Source organism: Ovis aries, chromosome 4 (genome assembly GCF_016772045.2).
Source record: "Ovis aries strain OAR_USU_Benz2616 breed Rambouillet chromosome 4, ARS-UI_Ramb_v3.0, whole genome shotgun sequence".
In the NCBI taxonomy this organism is placed as follows: Eukaryota; Metazoa; Chordata; class Mammalia; order Artiodactyla; family Bovidae; genus Ovis; species Ovis aries.
In genome coordinates this window covers 34,835,008-34,853,916 of record NC_056057.1, presented here as the reverse complement: position 1 = coordinate 34,853,916, position 18,909 = coordinate 34,835,008, and the positions used below count along the sequence as shown (strand labels likewise).

The 18,909-nt window shown below is 38.9% G+C and overlaps 1 protein-coding gene across 2 annotated transcripts in view; it reads right to left on the bottom strand.

The window, feature by feature from the left end:
• The window catches only part of ELAPOR2 (endosome-lysosome associated apoptosis and autophagy regulator family member 2), a 216,189-nt gene that overhangs the window by 86,524 nt on the left and 110,756 nt on the right, over positions 1 to 18,909 (bottom strand). For both annotated transcript variants that reach the window (XM_004007800.6, XM_060414974.1), the window contains one exon: positions 2,334 to 2,529. In XM_004007800.6, the coding sequence (XP_004007849.2) occupies positions 2,334 to 2,529 (196 nt within the window). The remainder of the gene's footprint in view (positions 1 to 2,333; positions 2,530 to 18,909) is intronic.

The following is an 18,909-nucleotide window of genomic DNA, read 5'->3' as shown; positions in this document are numbered from 1 at the left end:
AGAGTTCCAGAAAAACATCTATTTCTGCTTTATTGACTATGCCAAAGCCTTTGAGTGTGTGTAAAATAAACTGTGGAAAATTCTTCAACAGATGGGAATACCAGACCACCTGACCTGCCTTGAGAAACCTGTATGCAGGTCAGGAAGCAACAGTTAGAACTGGACATGGAACAACAGACTGGTTCCAAATAGGAAAAGGAGTATGTCAAGGCTGTATATTGTCACCCTGCTTATTTAACTTATACACAGAGTACATCATGAGAAATGCTGGACTGGAAGAAGCACAAGCTGGAATCAAGATCGCCGGGAGAAATAGCAATAACCTAAGATATGAAGATGACACCACCCTTATGGCAGAGAGAAGAGGAACTAAAAAGCCTCTTGATGAAAGTGAAAGAGGAGAGTGAAAAACTTGGCTTAAAACTTAACATTCAGAACACGAAGATCATGGCATCTGGTCCCATCACTTCATGGGCAATAGATGGGGGAACAGTGGAAACAGTGGCTGACTTCATTTTGGGGGGCTTGAAAATCCCTGCAGATGGTGACTGCAGCCATGAAATTAAAAGATGCTTACTCCTGGGAAGGAAAGTTATGACCAACCTAGACAGCATATTCAAAAGCAGAGATATTACTTTGCCAACAAAGGTCTGTCTAGTCAAGGCTATGGTTTTTCCAGTGGTCATGTATGGATGTGAAAGTTGGACTGTGAAGAAAGCTGAGCACTGAAGGATTGATGCTTTTGAACCGTGGTGTTGGAGAAGACTCTTGAGAGTCCCTTGGACTGCAAGGAGATCCAACCAGTCCATCTTAAAGGAGATCAGTCCTGGGTGTTCATTGGAAGGATTGATGCTAAAGCTGAAACTCCAGTACTTCGACCACCTCATGCAAAGAGTTGACTCATTGGAAAAGACTCTGATGCTGGGAGGGATTGGGGGCAGGAAGAGAAGGGGACGACAGAGGATGAGATGGCTGGATGGCAGCACTGACTCGATGAACATGAGTCTGAGTGAACTCTGGGAGTTGGTGATGGACAGGGAGGCCTGGCGTGCTGCGATTCACGGGGTCGCAAAGAGTCAGACATGACTGAGTGACTGAACTGAACATATAATGTTTATATATAGAGAGAAATAATCCTATTAGTGCTACCTAACATCACGACTCTATATGATGAAATGACCATTATCAGAAGAGTAAAAATGTCTCTTGGCCGAGAGAGAGATTGCTAGAAAGCAAGGGGGATGAAGGGAAGGTAGGAAGGAAGGAGGAGCAAACGTATCTGTCACAGCTAAATAATTCTCCGACATCTTTAGTTCAGGGTGAAAAATGTGAGTCATTTTTTTATTTGAATCATTTCAGCTCAGGGGGAAAAATGTGACCATTCTTGTCAGAAGGCAGCCAGAGGCTGGAAGTTTAATTGTACAAAACACAGGCACATGAAAGGGAGTGTTAAATAGTCAATATGGGAAAACAGGAAGGGTGAGAACCCAAAGATAAGAATTCTGTGTTTTTTTCCAAACAATTTAGCCTTCCTCCAATATTGTCACAGGCAAAGCTATAATCTCCTATTAAAAAGGTGGAAATTAAGTAAAAGTGCTTTCTACCTTAGGTGTTTAGCCCACTCTATGTAGCAGAAAATCATCAAGTGTACAAATGAATGAAGGTTATACATTTTTCCTTTTCAAGGAAAATTTTAAAAATGGAAAATATTCATTAAAATTAGAGAAGTGTTTATAGCACTGCTGGCTTTAATATAGTTATAAATATATTAGAAAACTAAGTTGCTTTTCTAATACTTTTATTGCATTTTGCATACTATATATTATGTCCTAAGAGCAATTACTTTAACCTCATGAAAATTCCCTGGTGTTTCCCTGGTGGCTCAGATGTTAAAGCATCTGTCTGCAATGTGGGAGACCTGGGTTTGATACCTGGGTTGGGAAGATTCCCTGGAGAAGGAAATGGCACCCCACTCCAGTACTTTCGCCTGGAAAATCCCATGGACGAAAAAAATAATAATAAAAAAAAAAAGAAAAAGAAAATCCCGCGGATGGAGGAGCCTGGTAGGCTACAGCCCATGGATTCTCAAAGAGTCAGACACGACTGAGCGACTTCACTTTCTTTCTTTCTTTCTTTCATGAAAATACAGCTATGTAATTCACAAGGACTGTCTAAAAAATATGACTATTTGCAATCAGTTTACCTATAGTTCTTGCTTCAGCAGCACATATACGGTTAGTTTACCTATAATCCCAATCACTACCAAGGTTATCCTCAACTTCTTTCTGGAAAAGAGCAACTACACCCTTTTCAAGGCTCCTTTGGATTCTTACTTGTTACAGCCCTCTGGCCTGCTATCAGAAGGGCCGACCACAGTGTCCATGAATGTTGCGACGTTGGAAAATCCAGCCGGCAATTCATCCCATTCGTCAAATTTGATGCCACTGCCCAAGGAGTAAGTGCCTTCACCACACTTACTGCATACCTGGTTCTTCATTTCTAGATACTCCCCAGAAGCACAGGAGAAAGCTGGAAGGCAAAATACATAACCCATTAGTCATCACATGCCCCCCCTTCAATTTCCTCCCTTCATACCTATTACTAGCATTGTTTTTATAAAGCTCTGGTCATGTTACACCCTAATTAAAGTTTTCCAAAATTTTCCTTATCACTACAAAGACTTCACAGTTTGTCCCCACCCCATCTTACCAGGTTCATCACTTGACCAATTCTCTTCCAACCGTAACAAAATTATTATCACTCCCAAAATATTTCATCCTCTTTCTTGTCACTCTAGTCTTTGGAGTTCCTGATCAACCCATGTGCTCACCCTAAAAACTCCTGTTCCTAACTCAAAATGACCCTCTTTATAACAGAAGATGGGTTCCTGTCCCTCCAGGCAGTCAAATGGGGCTCCCACTGTACTCCTACAATACTCTTTTTGTAACAGCCTCCCTTAAAGATAAAAAAAAAACAGAGAAGCAAATATTACTTATCAACTGATGTGAGACTTCGAGGTTCCAAAAAACAGGCATCATTATTTTTGAATATTAGCTAATTGTACCTGGCTAATACTAAATGCAAATAAAAAGTTTATCCAAAAAGAGGGGATATACGTATACATGGGCTTCCCAGGTGGTGCTAGTGGTAACGAACCCCCTTGTCAATGCAGGAGACAAGAGACGCAGGTTCAACCCCTGGGTCAGGAAGATCCCCTAGAGAAGGGCATCGCAATCCACTCCAGTATTCTTGCCTGGAGAATCCCATGGACAGAGGAGCCTGGCGGGCTACAGTCCATGCGGTTGCACAGAGTCAGACACGACTGAAGCGATTCAGCTTGCATGCATGCATATGTATACACATGGCTGATTCACTTCGCTATATAGCAGAAACTGACACATCAGTATAAAGCAACTATATTCAAATAAAATATAAAATGAATGAAAAAGGTTGATCCAGTGAGTAACATAAACACAAAGGGGATAACAAGAGGGTAGTGCTTCACGTGTATCAGCTAAACAACTATCCCCACTCTGAAACCAGGAGTCCACATTTTCAATATTCATGACTCCCACCCAGTCATTTCCACAGCCTCCACTTTTTTTTTTTATAACTGATGCCAGGCTCTGTGCAAATCCTCAGACAGAACCAGAGACGGAAGCCACAGGCAAAGTGCAGAACAGATGACACAGTCACAGAAAAGACGGCAATTCTTCTGTTGTTATTACTCATTCAGCAAACGCAAATCTATGTCCCCCAAATGTGTGGTTCTGTGCTCAGGGCAGTATTAGTGACTCAAACATAGCAAAGAGCTTTCTAATCCTTTAATCAGGATATTAAAGAAACAAGAACAAAATAAAACCTCCAAATTACCCGATGAAGAAAAACAAATCTCCCAGCAGACAGTGAAGCAGCAAAACCTCACATTTAGATAGATTTCCCTCTTAGAATACATTTGGAAATGTGGCAAAAAATAAGAACAAGATAATTTTGAAAAAAAATTAAAGAATTAGAGCTAAGCATCCTGTGTCCTGCATCGAACCTGGACTGGAAATTCATTTCTTATATGATATTATACATGGATGCTTGGGGCTGGTGCACTGGGATGACCCAGAGGGATGGTACGGGAAGGGAGGTGGGAGGGGGGTTCAGGATGGGGAACACGTGTACATTTATGGTGGATTCATGTTGATGTATGGCAAAACCAATACAACATTGTAAAGTAATTAGCCTCCAATTAAAATAAACAAATTTAAACAGTGCTGCGAAAATATTGGGGTACATGTGTCTCTTTCTATGCTGGTTTCCTCAGTGTATATGCCCAGCAGTGGGATTGCTGGGTTATAAGGCAGTTCTATCTACAATTTTTTAAGGAATAGCCAGCACATGGAAACAACTTAGATGTCCATCAGCAGATGAATGGATAAGAAAGCTGTGGTACATATAGACAATGGAATATTACACAGCCATTAAAAAGAATACATTTGAATCAGTCCTAATGAGGTGGATGAAACTGGAGCCGATTATACAGAGTGAAGTAAGCCAGAAAGAAAAACACCAATACAGTATACTAACACATATATATGGAATTTAGAAAGATGGTAATGATGACCCTGTAATGCAAGGCAGCAAAGGAGACACAGATGTGTAGAGCTGACTTTTGGACTCTGAGGGAGAGGGAGAGGGTGGGATGATTTGCAAGAATGGCATTGAAACATGTATACTATCACGTAAGAAACAAATCACCAGTCTATGTTTGACGCAGGATACAAGATGCTTGGGGCTGGTGCACAGGGATGATCCAGAGAGATGATATGGGGTGGGAGGTGGCAGGGGGTTTCATGTTTGAGAACTCATGCACACCCGTGGCGGATTCATGTCAATGTATGGCAAAACCAATACAGTATTGTCAAGTAAAATAAAGTAAAAATAAAAATTTAAAAAAAAAATAAAAATAAAGGTACAAAGGTGAAAAATAAATAAATAAAATAAATTTAAATTAGAAAAAAAAAGAATTAGTGCTAAAACCCATATTCATCTACTTATTATCCAATGAATAAATGTTTTCTTCAAAAAAGTTTATGATACTGTAAAATGAACTTCTAACCTTCAAATTGGGAGGGTATCAGAAAATAAGAAAAGATTAGGCAAAAAGTATTACATGCTGGCTGCAAGGTCAAAACTCTCTTGGATCAAGTTGTACCACTTCCAAACTGTGACCTTGAGTGAGGTACTTCAGGCCTGAGTTTCTATCTCTGAAAAATCAGATAATAATCACAGTACTGCCCTATAGGGATATACTGAGAAAATACAGTACAAAGTGGTCTGTACAGCTTCTTGCATTTAATAAATGCTCACAACATATGGTTGTGATCACTACCAACACAACCAAGAGAGAAACATAGTATTAAAAAATATCTTATTTTACTTTATATGGTTTATAGGTCTTCTAGTTAAACTGATAAACAATATCATAAACCAAGAGCATACATCACACTAAATCAAGAGTCAGCAGGACGGGAGCTGACTGCGGCTCAGACCATGACTCCTTATTGCCAACTTCAGACTCAAAGTGAAGAAACTGGGGAAAACTGCTAGACCATTCAGGTATGGCCTAAATCAAATTTCTAACGACTATACAGTGCAAGTGAGAAATGGATTTAAGGGACTAGATCTGATAGACAGAGTGCCTGATGAACTATGGACAAAGGTCTGTGACACTGTACAGGAAACAAGCAGCAAGACCATACCCAATAAAAAGAAATGCAAAAAGCAAAATGGCTATCTGAGGAGCCCTTACATATAGCTGTGAAGAGAAGAGAAGCGAAAAGCAAAGGAGAAAAGGAAAGATATACCCATTTGAATGCAGAGTTCCAAAGAATAGCAAGGAGAGACAAGAAAGCCTTCCTCCGTGATCAATGCAAAGAAACAAAGGAAAACAACACAATAGGAAAGACTAGAGAGCTCTTCAAGAAAATTAGAGATACCAAGGGAACATTTCATGCAGAGATGGGCTTAATAAAGGACAGAAATGGTATGGACCTAACAGAAGCAGAAGATATTAAGAAGAGGTGGCAAGAATACACAGAAGAACTGCACAAAAAAGATCTTCACAACCCAGATAATCACGATGATGTGATCACTCACCTAGAGCCAGACATTCTGGAATGTGAAGTCAGTGGGCCTTAGGAAGTATCGCTATGAACAAAGCGAGTGCAGGTGATGGAATTCCAGTTGAAGTTATTTCAAATCCTGAAAGATGATGCTGTGAAAGTGCTGCACCCAATATACCAGCAAATTTGGAAAACTCAGCAGTGGCCACAGGACTGGAAAAGGTCAGTTTTCATTCCAATCCCAAAGAAAGGTAATGCCAAAGAATGCTCAAACTACTGCACAATGGCACTCATCTCACATGCTAGTCAGGTAATGCTTAAAATTCTCCAAGCCAGGCTTCAGCAATGCATGAATGGTGAACTCCCAGATGTTCAAGCTGGTTTTAGAAAAGGCAGAGGAACCAGAGATCAAATTGCCAGCATCTGCTGGATCATGGAAAAAGCAAGAGAGTTCCAGAAAAACATCGATTTCTGCTTTATTGACTATGCCAAAGCCTTTGACTGTGTGGATCACAATAAACTGTGGAAAATTCTGAAAGAGATGGGAATACCAGACCACATGACCTGCCTCTTGAAAAAAACCTGTATGCAGGTCAGGAAGCAACAGTTAGAACTGGACATGGAACAACAGACTTGTTCCAAATGGGAAAAGGAGTATGTCAAGGCTGTATATTGTCACCCTGCTTATTTAACTTATATGCAGAGTACATCATGAGATATGCTGGGGTGGAGAGGGCACAAGCTGGAATTAAGATAGCCAGGAGAAATATCAATAACCTCAGATATGCAGATGACACCACCCTATGGCAGAAAGTGAAGAAGAACTAAAGAGCCCCTTGATGAAAGTTCAATTAAGTTCAGTCGCTCAGTCGTGTCCGACTCTTTGCGACCCCATGAATCGCAGCACACCAGGCTTCCCTGTCCATCACCAACACCCGGAGTTCACTCAAACTCATGTCCATTGAGTCGGTGATGGTACCCAGCCATCTCATCCTCTGTCATCCCCTTCTCTTCCTGCCCCCAATCCCTCCCAGTATCAAGGTCTTTTCCAAAGAGTTAACTCTTCGCATGAGGTGGCCAAAGTACTGGAGTTTCAGCTTCAGCATCAGTCCTTCCGATGAACACCCAGGACTAGTATCCTTTAGGATGGACTGGTTGGATTGCCTTGCAGTCCAAGGGACTCTTAAGAGTATTCTTTAACACCACAGCTCAAAAGCATCAATTCTTCAGGGCTCAGCTTTCTTCACAATCAAACTCACATCCATACATGACCACTGGAAAAACCATAGCCTTGACTAGACGGACCTTTGTTGGCAAAGTAATATCTCTGCTTTTGAATATGCTATCTAGGTTGGTCATTACTTTCCTTCCAAGGAGTAAGCGTCTTTTAATTTCATGGCTGCAATCACCATCTGCAGTGATTTTGGAGCCCAAAAAAATAAAGTCTGATACTATTTTCCCATCTACTTGCCATGAAGTGATGGGACCAGATGCCATGATTTTAGTTTTTTGAATGTTGAGCTTTAAGTCAACTTTTTCACTCTCCTCTTTCACTTTTTATCAAGAGGCTTTTTAGTTCCTGTTCACTTTCTGCCATAAGGGTGGTGTCATCTGCATATCTGAGGTTATTAACGTTTCTCTCGGCAGTCTTGATTCCGGCTTGTGCTTCTTCCAGCCCAGCATTTCTCATGATGTACTCTGCATATAAGTTAAATAAGCAGGGTGACAATATACAACCTTGACACACTCCTTTTCCTATTTGGAAAGTGAAAAAGGAGAGTGAAAAAGTTGGCTTAAAGCTCAACATTCAGAAAACTAAGATCATGGCATCTGGTCCCATCACTTCATGGCAAATAGATGGGGAAACAGTGGAAACAGTGGCTGACTTCATTTTGGGGGAATCCAAAATCACTGCAGATGTTGATTGCAGCCATGAAATTAAAAGACGCTTACTCCTTGGAAGAAAAGTTATGACCAACCTAGACAGCATATTAAAAATCAGAGACATTACTTTGCCAACAAAGGTCTGTCTAGTCAAGGCTATGGTTTTTCCAGTGGTCATGTATGGTTGTGAGAGTTGGACTATAAAGAAAGTTGAATGCTGAAGAATTGATGCTTTTGAACTGTGGTATTGAAGAAGACTCTTGAGAGTCCCTTGGACTGCAAGGAGATCCAAGCAGTCCATCCTAAAGGAGATCAGTCCTGAATATTCATTGGAAGGACTGGTGCCACCTGATGTGAAGAGCTGAATCACTGGAAAAGATCCTGATGCTGGAAAAGACTGAAGGCGGGAGGGGACGGGGACGACAGTGGATGAAATGGGTGGATGGCATCACCAACTCAATGGACATGAATTTGAGTAAACTCCGGGAGTTGATAATGGACAAGGCCTGGCTTGCTGCAGTCCATCGGGTTGCAAAGAGTCAGTCACGACTGAGCAACTGAACTGAAGAGTCAGCAATTTAGAGCTCACCAGCCAAACCTGGCCTGCTGCATGTATTCATAAAGTTTTATTGAAACATAGTCACAACTATTCACTTACATATTATCTATAGCTACTTTCACAGTACAGTGTCAGAGATGAATAGCTGTGAGAGAGACTGTACTGCATGTCAAGCTGAAAATATGCACTTTCTGATAAAACAAAGTTATCTTTGAAGACAGTTTAGTCTAGTGTCCAAAACTGAACTTTTAACTTAATTAGTAAGAAGTAATTTTTTGGTAAGTGGACCCTAGGATCTAAAAAGGAGGTAACTGTTATTCCAAAGAGAACTCATTATCCTTTAAATTCATTAAGAATATCCTCAACTCTTTCAGAGGTATTTCCTTGTCTAAGGTCAGAAGGAAAACTGAGAGAATGTTACTAGTGAATGTATTGACTATTTATAACATAGTCAGTTCTTTTTACTCATAATAGTCATACAGAGTTATCATGAAAACTAACCTGGCGAATAATAAAACTGCTCCTGTGGAAATACAGGGTTAGACACCTGGAATTCTCTGCTCACAGTATCTTCATCAACAAATCAATATAGAACCTTGTTTTACACATTTTTCAGCTGAAAAACATCTTATTTAAAATATATTGCTGCTTTGGCAAAAGAGACACAGATACATAGAATGGACTTTTGGACTGTGAGGGAGTGGGAGAGGGTGAGATGATTTGGGAGAATGGCATTGAAACATGTATACTATCATGTAAGAAACAAAGCGCCAGTCTATGTTCGATACAAGATACAGGATGCTTGCTTGGGGCTGGTGCACGGGGATGATCCAGAGAGGGAGTGGGGTGGGAGGTGGGAGGGGATTCAGGATTGGGAGCTCGTATACACCCGTGGCAGATTTATGTCAATGTATGGCAAAACCAATACAGTATTGTAAAGTAAAATAAAGTAAAAATAAAATTAAAAAAATAAAATAAAATATATTGCTGCTTTGTTAACATTTAACTTATGACCAAAGGGCACTTCTACTTATACTTGAACTAAGCTTATTTAACATATAAATTTTCTCCAAAAGGCAAAGGACAGCCTTCTTGTACTTAGGATCACTGGCCAGCACTTCAGCACTAATTTAGTAAATTAAGTAAAAACAGTAAAAAAAAAAAAAAAATTAAGTAAATACTTAAAAAATTAAGTAAAATAGTAAATTAAGCAATAAAAAGCACAAAAAACTGGAAAACATGGCACGAAATAGACTGTTAAAAGGACATTGTTGGCAGTATGTGAAATAAGAGGGCAAGGTCACTTTCTTTTACCTCAGCTGGGACCACGTGATCAGGAGATCCATTTTACTGCTTTCTACATGTTAGTGAATGACAGCAAATGTATCACATGGATTGATTTGATACAAATAAATTATTTAGGGTAGGAAAATTTATAAATATGGAATCCATGAATAATAAAGACTTTCAACAGACCTGTGAAGGAGAAAGATATCATGCCCATTTGCCAGAAGAGGAAACTGAGGCACAGTACATTTAAATAACCTGATTAGAAAGTTATCCAGTTAACAAGTGGCTAAGATGATATTCAGATTTATCTCTCTGATTCTAAAGCTCAAGTCCCAAGAAAATTCAATTCAAACAGTAACTATTATAATCAATGCAAAAAGGGCAAGTAATTTAAAATTAATTCATTATTATACTTCATATTTTCCTTCATTTGCTGTCTTGAACTGTTCAACAATATTCATGTGCATTACAAAGCAATAACAATTCCCTACACACACCTTATGAAAATTTTAATATAACACACACATATTTACAAAATATTTTAGCAAGTTATTAACTTCCATAAGTTTCAGTGCCCACACTTATAAAAGGAAAATAGTAATTATATATCTAAGAGTTTTGGGAATAAATGAGATATTCAATATAAAACATTTAGCAGCATGCCTGACATAAAGCATGTAATAACTGTTTGCCACAATTATTAGTAATATAATTCAGAGGTCTGGGACAATAAGAATTCTGCCACTGAACTGATGATTTTACCTCTGTTTAGAATAATTACATGGTCAAAGTTAGTCTAATAGTTATAAGGCCTTTAACAATACCAAAGAGCTAAAGAGTCTATAGCTTTTGTATTTTAATTACTTGTTCCTGCTCAATCTTTTTTTCCATCCTGGAAGCCAGCTCTAGAGTCACATGTCAAAGAAAAGGACAAGCCACACATTCTTATTAAACTCTATTTACTTCATGAGATGATGTCAGCACAACCATACTAACTTCCTCTGGCGGCATCAATGAGAACCAGCTTTTCCTTTTCTTGTATCTACTAACTACATCTACTTTCTACTATTTAACTCTGCTTTCTTGGTCTTTGGATTTCAGTCAGATTATAAGGATTTTTATAATCTAAAGAACAAAACTTTTCATTCAAATGTATATACAGTACAACATAAGATTCTTTTTTAAAAAATAAAGTAGCTAATTTACAATGTTGTGCTAGTTTCTGATATTTTCTCCAAGTCCATAGGTTGTCTTTTCATTTTGTTTAAGGAGGTCAACCCTGGGATTTCTTTGGAAGGAATGATGCTAAAGCTGAAGCTCTAGTACTTTGGACATCTCATGAGAAGAGTTGACTCATTGGAAAAGACTCTGAAGCTGGGAGGGACTGGGGGCAGGAGGAGAAGGGGACGACCCAGGATGAGATGGCTGGATGGCATCACGGACTCGATGGATGTGAGTCTGAGTGAACTCCGGGAGTTGGTGATGGACAGGGAGGCCTGGCGTGCTGCGATTCATGGGGTTGCAAAGAGTCAGACACGACTGAGCGACTGAAATGAACTGAACTGAACTGATGCTTTCCTTTGCTGTGCAAAAGCTTATATGGTTGACTAGGTCCCATTGTTTTGTTTTTTTTTTTTTGCTTTTATTTCTATTGCTTTGGGAGACTGACCTAAGAAAATATTGCTACAATTTATGTCAGAAAATATTTTGCCTAAGTTCTCTTTTAGGAGTTTTACGGTGGCATGTATTATATTTAAGTCTTTATTTTTGTGTATAGTGTGAGGGTGTACTCTAATTTCATAGATTAATAGAAGACTCTTTCAACAAAAACCGGATGACAGTTATTGTATATAGCTGTTTTCACTCTTGTGAATGCGAGTTTGACTCTATTTCATTTAAAGAATTAATTATTTCTCAAATAAATACTATTTTTTCTTCAACAACCTTGAATCCTAGAGTAACTGTATGGAAAATAAGCAAACTCCAAAGTTCTGGTATGAGAAGAGAAAGCTCTTATTTGAGTACGGTCACACACTACTTAACAGTGGAATCAGCTTGGGATTTCATACTTTACCTAAGCATCCAGTAAAAGTGATGTTAAAAATCCAACCTTCTTATATATATACCTTATATATACATTATATATATATATATATATATACACATCATACACACACACACATAAACTCAACCATAAAAAGAACAAAGTTTTGCCGTATGCAACAACATGGATGGACTTGGTGTGCATTTTGCTAAGTGAAATGAGTAATACAGAGAACAAATGCTGTATGATATCACTTATGTGTTGACTATAAAACAATACAAGAAACTAGTTGATAAAACCAAAAAGAAGCAGACTAACTGCTATAGAGAACAAATCAGTGGTACCAATGAGGAGAGGGAAAGCCGGGGGGTGGGGGGGGCAACATAGTGGTATGGGGTAATTTTAAAAGGGGTTTTATAGGATTATATAAAATCATGCATATGAAATTTTTGAAAATTGTAAAGCATTATAGAATATAGAGAATCTTTCATTCAATAAAAAAGTAAAAAAAAAAAAACTCAACCTCTTAAAATCCAAACTGTAACCAAGAAGTCATGTGCTAAACTCAGTATTCTTTTTCTCAGCTTTATACTTCTTTTCTGACATCAATTTCTACTACTATAAAAACTGAAAGATGCAGGTGTAAAAAAATCAGGTGACCAACCAGCAAATGGCTAGGTAATTTACTTAACCCTCCTTGACTCCATTCATTCATATTTCAAGGAGGTCACCACTTTCCCTCCCTCTCTCAGAAAACTGTTTGTGGTCCTATGAAAGCCTGAAAACTACTCTGAGAATAAAAATATGACATGAAAATTTACGGCTTTACCATCTTCAAGCAACTGCCCTATGAAAGTGAAAGTGAAAGTGAAGTCGCTCATTCCTATCCGACTCTTTGTGACCCCGTGGACTGTAGCCCAACAGGCTCCTCCATCCATGGGATTCTCCAGGCAAGAATACTAGAGTGGGTTGCCATTTCCTTCTCCAGGGGATCTGCCTGACCCAGGGATCGAACCCAGGTCCCCCGCATTGCAGGCAGATGCTTTAACCTAAGCCCTATACAATGTACCAAATAATGGCTTCTAAGCTGAATCATTTATATGCTGATTATCATCTATGCTTTATGCCTTAAAATTAAAAAATATATATTTTTAATCTTTTCACCACAAGGGCCTCTTAGTGGTGATTTTCTTCCTTCGGAGACCTCATGCTTTGAAAGATAATGGCTATCAATTACATTTATTCATAATTCATCCATTTTTCCTATTTTAACTCAAAGTTATTTGTTACTAAAATTTGTTTTCTGAACAGTAAACAGCAATAAGCAGCAGTAATAAAAGAATTTTAAACTTACTTGTTCAATGAAATACTGATGATATAGAGTGCCTATGCACTCTCATTACAGGTAAATACAAGGGAATCACACTGTATTATTTCATTCAGTGGATATCTCTTGAGGATCCAGTACTGAGTAGGCAAACACTGGTCACCAAGGGTATTCGGTGAATAAGATGGAAACAGTCCCTGCTCTCATGAGGCAACTAATCTACTCTAGACTTACTTTCCTCAAAATAGATGGAATTCACATTTCACTAAGCTAAATTCACTGTAAAAATATATAATATCTAATCAGTTAACATAAGTTAATAACTAAATAAATTGCATATGTTTATGGGAAAATGATTAATTAAATCAATCTCAGAATTAAGATGACCCAATACATTTATTTTCTTCAGTTGTCTCATTTTATTTACATAAGATCAAGAAAACAAGGTTAAAGCTGTATGCATTGTCTTTCCTGACTACAAAAGAAGAACTCTCTTCCAGCTATTATTATTCATGGCATTAAGGAAAGTCCAAACAGGAAAAATAATGCACAAATTATGAGTTTCAAAAATGATATATTTTACCTTTTCACTTATGCAGGTCAAGAAGTAACAGTTAAGAACCAGACATGAAACAATGGACTGATTCCAAATTGGGAAATGAGTATGTCAAGACTGTATATTGTCATTCTGCTTATTTAACTTCTATGCAGAGTACATCATGAAAAATACCAGGCTAAATGAAGTATAAGCTGGAATCAAGATTGCTGTGAGAAATATCAATAACCGCAGATATGCAGATGACACCATCCTTATGGCAGAAAGTAAAGAAGAACTAAAGAGTCTCTTGATGAAAGTGAAAGAGGAGAGTGAAAAAGTTGGCTTAAAGCTCAACATTCAGAAAACGAAGATCATGGCATCTGGTCCCATCACTTCATGGGAAATAGATGGGGAAACAGTGGAAACAGTAACAGACTTTATTTTCTTGGGCTCCAAAATCACTGCAGATGGTGATTGCAGCCATGAAATTAAAAGACGCTTGCTCCTTGGAAGAAAAGTTATGACCAACCTAGAAAGCATATTAAAAAGCAGAGACATTACTTTGCCAACAAAAGCCCATCTAGTCAAAATTATGGTTTTTCCAATAGCCATGTATCAATGTGAGAGTTGGACTATAAAGAAAGCTAAGTGTTGAAGAATTGATGCTTTTGAAATGTGGTGTTGGAGAAGATTCTTGAGAGTCCCTTGGACTGCAAGGAGATCCAACCAGGCAATCCTAAAGGAAATCAGGCCTGAATATTCATCAGAAGGACTGATGCTGAAGCTGAAACTCTAATACTTTGGTGACCCAGTGCAAAAATCTGACTCATTGGAAAAGACCCTGATGCTGGGAAAGATTGAGGGCAGGAAGAAAAGGGCATGACAGAGGATGAGATGGTGGGATGGCATCACCAACTCGATGGACAGAAGTTGGAGCAACCTCCAGGAGTTGGTGATGGACAGGGCAGCCTGCCATGCTGCAGTCCATGGTGTCGCAAAGAGTCGGACATGACTGAGAGCCTGAACTGACTGGCTGATCTTTATTAATCATTTAGCCAGTCAATTATCATTATCAGATAATTAAAGCTACAACTGCCTGTCAGGTTTGCAAGTCTTCCCACAGAAAACAGAAAGGAAGTAGGAAATGGCATCTAAAAGAAGCTAAGGGAATTCCCTGGCAGCCCAGTGATTAAGAATCCACACTTCCACTGCAGGGAGCTTGGGTTTGATCCTTAGGCAGGGAATTAAAATCCTGCATGCCATGCTTGTGGTCAAAAAATACAAATAAAATAAAAGAAGTTAAACAGACTCAGTCCAGCAAATCTTGGCTGCTCTTCCTCCCTCCATGCCTGTGACAAGGAGAATGCTTGGATACTCTCTTTTTTAGGTTCTTAATTGTGAAATTCTTAGAGAAGAAAAATAATTTATCTCATTTTACAAAATTAAAGTGAGATAGGAAGATACCAAAACAGTGCATTAAAACAGGCCATTTCTTGTTGATGTTCTTATTTACATGTAGGCATTTTTCTTTCTCCTTGGCTAAAAGGATTCCTTGTTCTCTTTCATTATATTTTACTTACTGTATTTGTTATTTATTTATTTTCCTGGTCAAAATTCACAAGGCAGCAATGAAGGCTGGTTGTGAACACATCACCTGTTTGCCATGTTCAAGATAAGGCTGGAAGAGAATAGAAGATGGTAACACTATGCAAATTTTAACAATGGCAGACATTGCAGTGTTCTGTGAGGAGTAAATACTCATGAACATTGAGAAGAGATATTATATTTCCACTCTAATTCACAAGGCATGGAATATGAGACATGATCTGATCACAGAATGAATAAATTATGGTATGTAATGACACTTAAAACTACCAGAATGACCAAAAGGGACTTTTAAGATCACCTGGTACAAACCCTCCTGGTATGGATGCCAAGTTTGCTCATCTGTGTGACCTGGAGTATCTTAGCTCAACTTCTCTACAGTCACCACGGGCAGACTCACAATCTATGAGGCTCATAACTCCTATGACTCTCTACTTAATAAACATACTTCCCTGCAGTACCATGAAGCCAAAAGACTTTATTACAGCTAAGCTAAAAAAAAAAATCTACTGTTTCTGAAGTAAAGAATAGCATCCAAAAAACACATCTCTGCCCTAGAAGTAAAAGACATGAATTCTACTTACAGCAGGGCTGCTTAGCCACGTTGAGTAACATATGAGCTGCAGTGCAAAGTCTGAAGTGGTGCAATTAAATGATAAGAACCAAATTCTTAAATAACCTACAATAAACATGTTTAACTTTCCATTAAGATACAGTGATGAAGATGGAGGCCACAGGGTTATGTTTGTAAGTTCAGGTTTGTGCAATTCTTCAACAGAAAAGGGAGAAAATTTTCACCTCTCATTTTGCAAAGATGAAAGGAAGACAAGAGATATACAAAGGATTACATTAATACAAACCACTTCTGGCTGATGTGTTCTAATTAACTGTTTTATTGAAAAGAATATTCAAAGGATTGCCTTTCCATCTCTGAAAATTCATCCTCACTTTAACATTCTTTCCAGTGAACGAATCCTCACAGAACCCTACCACTTAGGATGGTGTGACTGTCACTGCGCTTCATGGAAAAGATTGATCAGCAAGAATAATCTGTCCCCCACCCCTATGACCAAAATCACCAACTCCTGGGAGGAAAATTGATCCAAGTAACACCACAGCTACAATCCCCATTAAATTAAGAGAGCCTAGATTAAAACTTCCTATTTTAAAACACACACACACACACATATTTTATTGTGGCTTCTTGACTTCAGTGTTTGATAGGGAATAGTGAAGGAGACAAATTCCAGTTCACTGAACACAGGATGACACAGTTCAGTTCAGTTCAATCGCTCAGTCGTGTCCAACTCTTTGAGACCCCATGAATCACAGCACGCCAGGCCTCCCTGTCCATCACCATCTCCCGGACTTCACCCAGACTCACGTCCATTGAGTCCGTGATGCCATCCAGCCATCTCGTCCTGGGTCATCCCCTTCTCCTCCTGCCCTCAATCCCTCCCAGCATCAGAGTTTTTTCCAATGAGTCAACTCTTCTCATGAGGTGGCCAAAGTACTGGAGTTTCAGGATAACACAAGGTTTATGAAAAAAAGTCTAATAGTGAAGGTCAGGGGAAGGAAAATGTTAAAGAGTATTTGATGAGGTCACCAAAGAGGGCAGAGAAATGCACCTGTGAAATCAGTTTTCTCAACTTTCAATTATGTCCCAACACTTTGATTCTTATCACCCTGAATTTTTCCTCTTCCTTATAAAGTGCCAGTCACCATGTACTTCCTGATAGCTCCTCTGCCCTTGATTTTGCAGTTTTGAGGGCTGGGTCCTCTCATCTCCTTATGAAACACTTTTTTCAAAGAAGCTTCCTCAACCATAGCTCCCATCAAACACTTCAACTGATGTAAAGCCTGCTTTTGATCTGTTCTCTTAACAGTCTCATGCATTCCTGCCTTTCACCAACCACTTGCGTGTTGCTGAGCAGATTTAACTCCAGTCTTCTTCTCACCTGAAATCTGATGCATCAACACCCAAAGCTTGAGGACAAAGGGTTTCGATCCTTTCATATGTAGAAAAGATTTTCACTAGTCTGATTAGATCTCTGTGTTTAACCTACAGAAATGAAGCACTGAAGGCAGACTCTAACTTGGTGACACTGATGTTATTCAATCAATAGACATCCCCCCAGTGTTTGGAGCTGTCTTAGGGCCCAGGAGAGGATGACAGCTCCTCCCCTCTTGGGAAGAATGAAACAAGACTCTATTCTAAATTAAGAATCAGAAATTCTTAGTGTTCTAGTTGGAAACTAGACTAGATTCTAGTCTCTACTGTTCAAAAAAATCAATATTTTTCTACTATTACTACATGCTAAATAATGAATGTACACTATAGGCATCAAGCACCAACAGTTTTCTAGACACAGGGGAAAAAAAGCCCTAAGCAATCCATTGTATTTGAGGATATAACTACAAATGTGCCTTAAATTCAAAATGTTTTTCCCCTCCCTTCCAGAAAAATAGACACGACTAAGGATAAAATTTACAATAAGGTCATCAATCAATTAAAATAACCCACCAAGCAACATATTTGAGCCTTTAGAGGCTATCTTGTTTAAAAAAAATCCATTTACCTATAAATCTGCGTAACATTTTTTCAAGAGGTAATGTAAGATGAGCACAATGCCTCAAGAAGGGGCCTAACACTTGTTCAACAAACACTGGAATGCTGCCCAAAGAGATGGGACACCATACAGGTTAAGAACATGGACCCAGGAGCTAAAATGCTCTGTTTCAAATCCCAGTCCTGCCTTTGACATATCTTTGGGAGATAATCCAAGTAGCTACTTCACAATGTTGTTAGGATACCTGGATTTGAGAGAATACATGTAAACCATTTACAATCATGCTGACATAGAGCAAGTAAAGATTGGCTATTATAATTTCTATTATTATTTTCAGTAAGCTACATTATTATATAATTATGATTCTGGACACTATATTTATTATTTCATTTAAGGCCCTCAAATACCTGCAAACAGCTGTCTCCGGATTCAAGTCCTAGATATAACACACTGGAGCCTGTAAGACTGGCCAGCATTATCTGTCCCTGCTCACTTCCTCCCTGAGCACCATCCACACACACCTGCCCGGGCCCCCAGGAAACCCAGTGCTGCCTCTAAGCTGCATCTCCACCCGTGCTCCCTCTGCCGCAAATGCCACTCTGCTTCAAGTTCATGAAGGTCATCCTTGAGGGTTCACCTCAGAGATCCTCAGAAAATTAACACATACAGCCCATTAAGTAAGGCATTTAATCCCTGTCTCAATTCTAAATCAGGACACAATTTTTCACATGAACCTGCCAAGGGTCAGATAAATTTCCAAGGTTATTCAGTCTGCATTTTAAACTCACATCTGCTTTGCTGTGAGGTCTCTTGACTCCCTCTGAGCATAAGTCAGCCCTCCCTTCTTGGCAAGATCACCCTAGGTATTTGTATCTATCTTGCACTTTGCCCCTATACTAGAAATAATTTATTTCCCCATCTGCTCCCTGATTAGAATGAAAAGTCTTGGAAAATAGGAATCTAGTGCTCATTTATGGAA